General features: G+C 49.1%; 1 protein-coding gene across 1 annotated transcript; it reads left to right on the forward strand.

Annotated features, from left to right (window-relative positions):
- Positions 1-959: 959 nt before the first annotated feature.
- Positions 960-9,041, forward strand: F7 (coagulation factor VII). Its single transcript, XM_009945759.2, has 8 exons — positions 960-1,099; positions 2,987-3,147; positions 3,710-3,734; positions 3,828-3,941; positions 4,815-4,955; positions 7,367-7,473; positions 7,995-8,115; positions 8,330-9,041. The coding sequence occupies exons 1-8, from the start codon at positions 1,030-1,032 to the stop codon at positions 8,866-8,868; spliced, it is 1,278 nt and encodes a 425-aa protein (XP_009944061.2). The 5' UTR covers positions 960-1,029; the 3' UTR covers positions 8,869-9,041.
- Positions 9,042-9,455: the final 414 nt, after the last annotated feature.

Genomic DNA, 9,455 nt, shown 5'->3' on the forward strand with positions numbered 1-9,455 from the left:
CCACAAAATAACGGGAGAGTACGCGCAGAACGGCCGGGAGCCCGGCTTTCCCAAGAAGTCGCAGCTTCCGCAGGGAGCTACGCTGCGTGTTGGCAGCGAAGTTAAAATCCTGCTGCTGCTTTTCCCTGCTGTAGCGTTCAGATGCGGAGCCGAGCCTCCTTCCTTTCCACGCAGGGAGGGGAGAACAGCCCGGGAAACGCTCCAGCCCTCAGGCAAGGCTTCATTTCTCATAGGCAAACATGCTCTTTACCTCGCTGCTATCTTAAGTAAATATTTCCCCAAGAATGTTGTCAGCTCTCTAGTCTGATGCCATTAATTGATTTCCATTAAGGCAGAGGATTGCTTGTGTTCCAGGTAAAAAACATTAGCCCCTCGAACCCCTATGGTTTCTCACAAAATGCACTGTGGATCAGCTCAGCGCCTCTTCCAGCGGGCACAACTCGTGCAGGCCACCGGGGTCTCCCAGTAGAGATGGAGAGAGAGCAACAGCGTAGGGTGTTTCTTGCTGGTTAATTAGTGTTTCTGGATAAATTCGGCCAGAAGTGCAGAGTTTCAGCTGGCGACAGAGAAATGGGAAAAGAGAGACGCCAGCGGTTCGCTCACACCCCAAAGCACTGACAGGCCGTATCTTGACTGCTGATTCAAGACAAACATCACGTCTCCGCTCTCTGCATGCGGGGCTCTGTGGCCAAGCTAGCACCAGTCCTACAGTCGCAGGGTCCTGGCATTTGTGTTTCTCAAGAAAAAGGTTTGTTAGATATAAAATGAAGGTGTCAGGAAGCAGCCTGTGTAATGAGCACAGATCAGGAGAGCGTGCTTCGAAACCAAGCTCCCGGCTTGCGTGACAAGGGCACGTTGTAGGATCCGCATGTGCCCTTCTGCTCAGCTGGGCTGCCACGGACCTTTTTCTGTTTCCATGACTCGCCGGCCCCTCCTCTGGCTCCGAGCATTTGAAGCTGAGCTCTTTGGCCAAACAGTCCTTGCTGAAATGTCAATACACTACGGGGACACTGGCTCGCAGGGTTCATCATGGTTCCCAGGCAGTGCATGGCTTTGTTTCTCTGCTTTCTGCTACTGATTCCTCTTTCTCTGGATGCAGGTATGTCGTAGGGTACGGCTGTAATTATGTTTACTGGCAATGGACCTCTCTCCTGTCACTCGGATGTAATTTTCATTGCAAGTTTTGAGCACTGTTGCATGTTTGTCCTGCCTCTGCTTGTGCCTGTGAGTTATTCCAAGGCTCTTATTTGCTTTCAGTGATGGCATCCACGCACTTCTTTTGCCAACTGAGGAAAAGCACCTCTAGACTGCTGAGTGCATCTATTAGCTCACTGCACGGACAGCAGGCAAATCATCAGCTGTCTGCCCACTATGTGAAAAAAGGAGCTCGGCTTCATTGTTATTTCGTGTCAAACTATGGTATTTTTCAAAGCAAAGAATCGGTAGTCATTCAGCTGATGAGAAATTAAAGAGGCAAGGTTCCCCCCGTCTCGGCAGCAGTAGCAGGCAGCGAGGTGGTAGCTCTTAGGTGGCTCCACTACATGTCTTAAAATCAGATCCCAAATCAAGAAAGCAGCCCCGGTGCTTTCAGATTCCCAGTTCGGCATTGACTGGGTCTCTTGCACCGCAGTGAGCAAAGCTGGAAAAATACATAGCAAAGCCGAAAGCGTTCCAATGTAAATAAGTGGAAAAATGCCGAAATAAAAGTGGGAGGATGTCCCCAGGCACGCTCCCAGGCACGCTCCTCCGTCCGAGTCCATGCCTGTGCACTGATACCTGTGTCATGGATCTGCAGCGTAAGGTTCACTAAAAGCCTTTAAAGAAAGCCATACTAAACGCGTACAGCCTGACTTAAAAATCATGCCAGAAAGACCCAGCTGACAGTCCTACAGCGAGCAGATGTTTATGAAGCAGTCTGGGCTAAATTCAATGCACGCCACACAATATTTTATTCCTTCAGGTCACTTTGCAATATAGGGAGAAGTACCACTATTTGCATGTAATTCAGCAAATGTTCTGCTTAGACACAAACGTTTAGAGAGAACTCACCAGGCCAGAACAAACCCTCCCCAGGTTTCTCTGTGTATGCATTTGCCTACTGTAGGTGACCCTGCTTCGGCAGGGGGTTGGTCTAGATGACCCACAGAGGTTCCTTCCAACCCCTACCATTCTGTGATTTCTGTGATTCAGTGACAGACGGGAGCCTTGTCCTTCGGCGAGTGCCTCGGGGCCCTTCCAGCGGAGAGGAGGGGGCTCCCGCTCTCCCGGGGGTCACCTCGTGGAGGGCGTCCTGTGGGAAAGGCAGGCGATATACATCAGCCTCCATGCCCAAATCCACCCACAATCCCAGGTGAAATAGTTAAAAGCGCTGAAATGTACGTTGTTGTCAGGAAGCTCCAGAATCCCCTCCTGACGCGGAGGAGAAAAGAAAACGCAAAATTAATTATTTCAAGACTTGTTCTGTGTAGCACACGGAGCAAAAGCAGACCGCAGCGCTGGGACTGCTTGTTCGTTATCCTGCCTTCTGCCCGGAGGGCGCAGCTGCGTGACGTGCCTGCGCCCTGAACCGAGGAGCCGGTCAGCGTGGTGGCCATGCCACCAGCTCTTCCAGCGCACACCTCCGTCAGCCGCAGGCTGCTGGAGCTCCACGACGTGAGCTCTGCGCGGGGCTGCGGCTGAACCTGCGTACCCAGTGTCTTTCCAAAGACACACCGGGATGCACAGGGAGACGGTTCCTTAGCAGTCGCTGCCGGGCACGGCCAGCGTAACCTGCCACCTCCTCCGAGCCGTGGGCTCCCCAGCCGTGTGCGGCCGCTTCGCCCGAGAGGCAGGCCGGAGGAAGGGGGCTCTGTCACATTTGCCCGTTTCTCTCCTGACGCGTCTCACGAAAAGCCTGGGGAGCAGGAAGGCTCCGGGGGAGATCCCATCCCTGTGCCCTCCGCCTGGGGAGTGCAGCTGCCCAACACGACGTGCCGCTGTTTTTCAGTCTTTCTAAAGCAGGAAGAGGCAAGCACCGTTCTGCACAGGCGAAGACGAGCCAACAGCTTCTTCGAAGAGATAAAACTGGGGTCACTAGAGCGAGAATGCATGGAAGAAAAATGTTCCTTCGAGGAAGCGAGAGAGATTTACCATGATGATGAAAGGACAGTAAGTAACACGGGGCTGGGTGGGTGCCTGCTGTCAGACGGGCTCCCCCTACTCAAGGGCGTGCTTTGACACCATAAATCACGAGAGCGAAAAGAGCACTCTGTGTGCTGCTGTTTGCATCTTTCTCTTACATTCAGAAGGAGAGGCAGCAGGAGTGAGTTACTGCATGGGCCAGCCCAGGCAGTACTGATCTAGGGGAGGGTGGGCAAGTGGATGCCCTCTAAGTCGTCTTCCCAGCCCCCCAGTAACTCCTGCCCTGACAGTACCTTAAATTATTGTATTGTGCAACATGTGTTTCAGTCAATCCCACCTCAGCCATATGGAGGTTATTGATGGATAACCTATTTCTGTGTGTTACACAGTGCTCTTCTCTATTGGTATATAAGAATAGTGTAGAATGTAGGAAATTATGTAGAATATTTTATGAATATCATCTCTCATAAATCACAAAGGCAAAAGGACCTCACCGTGGCTGCCTGTAACTCCTCTTGTACTACAAGGGCTGTAGGACTTAACCTGAGTTTATTTTTCTTTAATTAAATCTCGCATCTTTTTCTTCCAGAAAGAGTTCTGGCACATCTATTCCGGTACGATCATTCAGGATCTTCCAGCAGCTGCAAAAACGGTCCCGCTGCTGCAGCTCTTCATGTGAGCTGGACTGACACTGAATGTTTTTGCAGACCCTAACCAGTGTGACTCCAACCCCTGCCAGAACGGCGGCAGCTGCGACGACCAGTTTCAGGATTACGTGTGCCGCTGTCCTGTCGAATATGAGGGCAAAAGCTGTGAGAAAGGTCAGCTCTGGCACAGCTTAACAAAGTTAAAACGTCATTATTAATTCAAATGCAAGGCATCGAGACGAACAGTAGCGATCATTATCATTCTGCATCATTCTAGCAGTGACAGCCACTGTTCACTCTGCCTGCGGCAGCGTGTGATGGCTCTAACCAGCTGGCAGTCAGGCATTGCAAGGCACCAAGATCATTATTACTTTATGATGACTTTGTGAAGAAAAAAAAAAATTGCCTTTTTCACATGGTCTGAGAGCAAAGGAGGAATTTTTTTCCTAGCCATGTGCTGAAGTTACTTTGACTGAGAAGCTTGGTGCAGTATGTGAGAACTGTGCTGCATATGCATCATACAAAGCCCGAGGGGACAGATCAGCAGTTAATGAAGTCAATACACATCTTTCCATTGACTGCAGTGAGCACAGCGTACTACATGTTACGCTTACACCCCCAGAACCTGTTGAGCCCAAACAAGGACCAGGCACTCGTAAGTCTAACCAGGCAGTCGCAGCGGTCATCCCAAGGCATCCTTCTGCCAAATGGGAAAACAGAAGACAGTTATAATTTTTCAGTCATATATTACGATGGTTACCACACAATGACAACACCTGCAGACAGCTCAGATGCTGTATAAATGCAGATTGATTTCATTTTAGGTGTATGTTTCTTAGGCCTAGACTCTTCCTCTCTAATCCCTGGAGATCCAGGTCTGCCTTGCTTCTGCCAAATACAAGGTGTTTTTCACGCAGTCGCTGTGCAGAAATCACAGAAATCTGCTTTGCTGCCTTGCTTCCCTGTCGGCATTTGAAGTTGCAGCTGACTCACGGTAAGCACCAAAACCCGCATTTGGAAACATAAATTCTCTCTCTCTGACTTTAGCCATGGCTGACAAGCTGAAGTGCATTTACGACAACGGTGGCTGTGAACAGTACTGTAGTGACAAGCAGTCTGAGAAACGAGCGTGCTTCTGCGCGGACGATTACGCTTTAGCAAGCGACGGTGTGTCCTGCATTCCCCAAGGTAAGATACTGCAAGCCCGATGCTAAGTCTAAGCCAGCTCTGGAAGCAATGTTTTCAACAGGCACGCATCAGGAGGTGCAAGGTACAACCCTCAGGCACCAGCTCCCCACCTCTTCTTCAAGGGCAGGGTGCAGAGCAGTGGGTTGGGGCTTCTGGTGGAGGTTAGAGACCCCAGAAAAGCAGTGGGGGAAGTGGGCTCACCAAGCAGGGAGCACCTTGGACCCCTCCTGCCTGGCCCCTGAAGTCCACGCCGCTGGGAAGCAGGAAATTTGGGTTTGAACATCCCACTTGCCAGGACCAAGGAGGGAGCTGAACCCCCGTCTCCTTCCTGGGGAGCACTCTCGACAGCGGTCTGGCGGAGAAGGACTGAGCAGTGGAGACAAGCCCACGGCCAGGTGGTGTAAACCAAGCAGAGCAGCAGGTAGTCAGGGATTTGGGGATCAGGCTGAGGGGTTTCTAGTGAGTGCAGGAGCTCTGGGCCTCACAAGCCCTTTTCTGGTTTAACTTCCACTCATGGTGGGAAAATATTTTGAGGGCAGCATTGTTTTACTGTTGGATCTCCAATCTGAAATTGTGACTACAGATTTTATTACCACATTTATTTCAGCACAGGAGTCAAGAGAGGTAGAGTTCTATTAAAACCAAAGAAAACCAGTTATTCTTCTCTCCCCTCCCCCCCATTTGATAGGACCAATACACTTTTGGTATTCCTCTAGACATTATGGCTAGATATTTCTCTCGCTCATCTGACAAGGCAAATTTCAACTGGGACTAGGGGAGCACAAGTTAATTATTTTTCCAACACATAAGCTGGCACCTGGCTCTAGTGCAGATGCCTACTTCAATTACTTTATTAGAGGGGAAAAGGAGACCCCTGGGGATATGAACATAACAAACAGAGCTGCAAGGAGCACATGGAGCAATTCTGAGGGGTGAAGCCCCCCTATACACACCCCAGTGGAGCGCTCATGCAGAGAACTGATAATGACAACCTAGCCCTCAACAACAGCAATTCCATTAGAAAACGATGGCTAGTAATGTGCTTATCCCTTATTAGCAGAGTCTGCAATATCATGTGATGGGGAAGCTGCTTCTGTCAGAAGCTGAGAACAACGAATTCAGTATTCCCCACAGGCTTTTCAGCGTGTCTTCCCCCGTGAGGAAGATGGATTTGTTGCTCCTTGCTGCTTGGGGACCAAAACACTCACAGCACTGACCGTGTGTTGCAAGGAGAGAGAACGGCGTTACTGCCAGCCTGCCAGTCCCTTCGCCGTTCTTCTGTCACCTCTCACAATGTCCCTTTCAAATGCCTGAACTGGCGTTGCCTTGTGGACAGCGTTAGAGGGGATGGCTCTGTGCTACATCCACGCTGACCTTCCACCAGCTGCCACCAAAGAGCCGGTCCTGTTCCTCCAGACCTTGCCTATAGGTGCAAGGGACTGATGCTGTCTTCGTATCAGCTGAAGTAATCAGCACATTCAGGCTGTTACAGAGCCCTGGAGATGTCGGATTCAGCTCAGCATAGACTGGGGCCCTGGCTCCCCAAGTGACAGAGAGCGAGCGCTTCCCCTCACAGCACGATCGCAGAGTGACTGTGGGATGGGAGGGACGGTGTGTGCAGTTACAGCCACATGGCACACAAAAAGACCCCAACAACAGACCCCCTTCTTCTCGAAAGGAGAACTCCCTTGGGTGAAGGATGTACTGAAAACACCAAGGCTTCTTCTGCACTGCAGCTCAGTCACAGGTTCAGTCCTCATGACTTGATTCTGCTATTGCAAATCTTCACATGCTTGCTCAGCCTAAACTCGGACCTAAACTCGGCTGAGATGTGCAGTCCGGAAGAATGAAAGATGACCTGGACCCAAGCAAACTAGGCACGGTCTGCTGGGAGGCATACCAGAAGACGTAGCGTCTGCTCGTAGCAGATCTTCAGGTCCACCCAGACAAGGGATAGCAAGCTGCACGTCCCATGCCTGTGTCTCACCACGCCGTGGATGCTGTGTGCTTGGCACAACTGAGTTACAGTCAGCAGAGCTGCTAAAAATATATAGACCACAAAGCTTGACAGAGCCACTTCTGCTCTCCAGCCTGCAGCCCACCTCATTGTGTTGACATATATCTTCAGCAGGTATATTATTGGGAGGCTCCTATGGTAGGTGAATATGTTTCAATGATAGTGGATGGGCCTGCACTCTTGTTTGTAAAAGCATTTCTGGCTGTTTTCAAACACAAAGACTACTCACCTGCTGAGCTGCTTTTGATTACTTTTGAGAATCCATGCCCCCAGCCTAGAAACCAGTTTTTCAGCTAGCATCACGGAAGACATTACACATTTTGCTGTGAATTCAGTGCAATAAAATCACACTTGCTGCCCTTTGGGGTTTTTTTCTTTTTTTTTTTTTTTTCAGTGAAATATCCATGTGGAAAAATACCAGTGCTGGCCAAAAAAAATGCAACTGCACGGGGAAGAATAGTAGGTGGTTTAATCTGTCCTCCAGGTGAATGTCCATGGCAAGTGAGTCTTCAGAAATTTTTCATTGCTTTGTTTTTTTTTTTCCCTATGAAACCACTATCTTAAATTCACTGTTTAAAATCTATTATGTTAAAAATCCATAAAAAATGCCAGGTGTGGACAATCAAATTCCCTCTTCATCCACAGCCAGCAGATCCACCTGTTCCAGTCACGCATCTTGGCCTTGTTCTGGATTGCCAGAAGTGCCTGCTTCCACAGGAGTAGAGTGGTAGCACAGCCTCCTCTGTCTCCTGACCCCTTGGCCCTTCACCTTACTGCCAGCAAGAATTTTAGCTGCAGCTTGCAGGGAGACGCTCTTGACCATAGCAGGCAGGGGATGCACTACAAGATGGAGAAAATCTAGAAGGAAAGACTCTCCCCTCCTAAATTCTCCAGACAATCAGCACTCTGTTCTCCAACGCAGCTGCATAAAGCCAGAGAAAGAAGCAATAAAAATCCTGATTACTGAGATTCAGGTCAAGTGTGCATTTAATGTAAGACATAAATCTGTTTTATGTTGGCAGGCCCTTATAATACAGAACCAGAAAGAAAAGTGTGGCGGTACCCTGCTTTCCCCAGCGTGGGTGGTCACTGCAGCTCACTGTTTGGAGTACACCCATCCCAAACAGCTTCGGGTGAGGCTGGGTACGTATCTTCCTCTCTTCGTGTTATTGAGCTGTGGTTGTGGTGGCAGCTTCTCAGCCTGAAAAAAACAGAGTAGAAGAAAAAAAGTGCAGGCTTTGGTAGGATGAGAGAATTGTCCTTAAGAAGCATCAAACTAGAAACCCCTTATCTCTGTGGTCTTCTGAGGAATCAGGGAGCTTCCTGATATGACCTGTGTGATTTATAACTTTTCCAGGTGAACACGCAATAAATTACGATGAGAAAACTGAGCAAGAAAGCGGAGTTGCCAGGATAATCATTCACGAAGGATACACGAATGGACAAGTCAATAATGATATTGCCCTCCTGCATCTGGAAACACCCGTGAACCTCACTGATTATGTGGTGCCGATATGTTTGCCCGAAAAACGGTTTGCGGTGTATGAACTGTCCTCCATCAAGTTCTCCACAGTGAGCGGATGGGGACGCCTACTAGATGGAGGTGCCACCTCTTCTGTTCTGATGAGAGTCAACTTGCCACGTGTAAAGACACAAGAATGTGAGAAAGAGACCGATTTAAATATTACAGAGAATATGTTCTGTGCAGGAGACCTGACCGGCATTAAAGACTCCTGCAAGGGAGACAGTGGTGGACCTCATGCTACGAAGTACAAGAACACTTGGTTTCTGACTGGGATTGTCAGCTGGGGAAAGGGCTGTGCTGTTAAAGGCAGCTATGGGGTTTACACAAGGGTATCCAAATACATCGACTGGTTGAAGAAGCACATGGATTAATGATGCTGAACCAGAGCATTTCCAGACCATGTTGTTGCCCCTCAAGCCCTCTGTGACATTTCCTATTGAAGGATTCCTTCATCATCTTAGATACATGATACCCACACCAGTATTAATGATTTGAAACGAGCCTAATGCCTACTTGAATATATAAAATAACTTCCTTATCAGTATTGTTTGTAATCTTGCATGTCTTGTCAAGCGGGCACAGAACGGACAGAACAAATCTGACTCCAAGTCCCTCTTGTTCTGCTTCCATTTTCAGCTAAGGGACAGAGCTAGATGCTGAGAGAAAGACTGTCAGCAACACATCAAGCACAACACGATCCTTCCTCCGGCTGCCCTCCCAGCTTCTGGTAATCAGTGATGTACAGACTTCCTGAGCCAGAAGCTGCATTAGGTTGAATAGTCATGAATGAACCTGTTGTCCACAAATGTGTGCAATCTCTTTAGACCACGTTTATGCTTCTGGCTTTCACAACTTCCTCTGCGGATGGGTCCTGCAATGTCATGATGCAATAGCAGAAGATACAGAAAAAGTGTTTCTTTTAGCTGATGTTAAAGTAGCTTTCTCCAACAGCTGCAGT

This window comes from Opisthocomus hoazin, chromosome 1, assembly GCF_030867145.1.
Source record: "Opisthocomus hoazin isolate bOpiHoa1 chromosome 1, bOpiHoa1.hap1, whole genome shotgun sequence".
NCBI lineage: Eukaryota > Metazoa > Chordata > Aves > Opisthocomiformes > Opisthocomidae > Opisthocomus > Opisthocomus hoazin.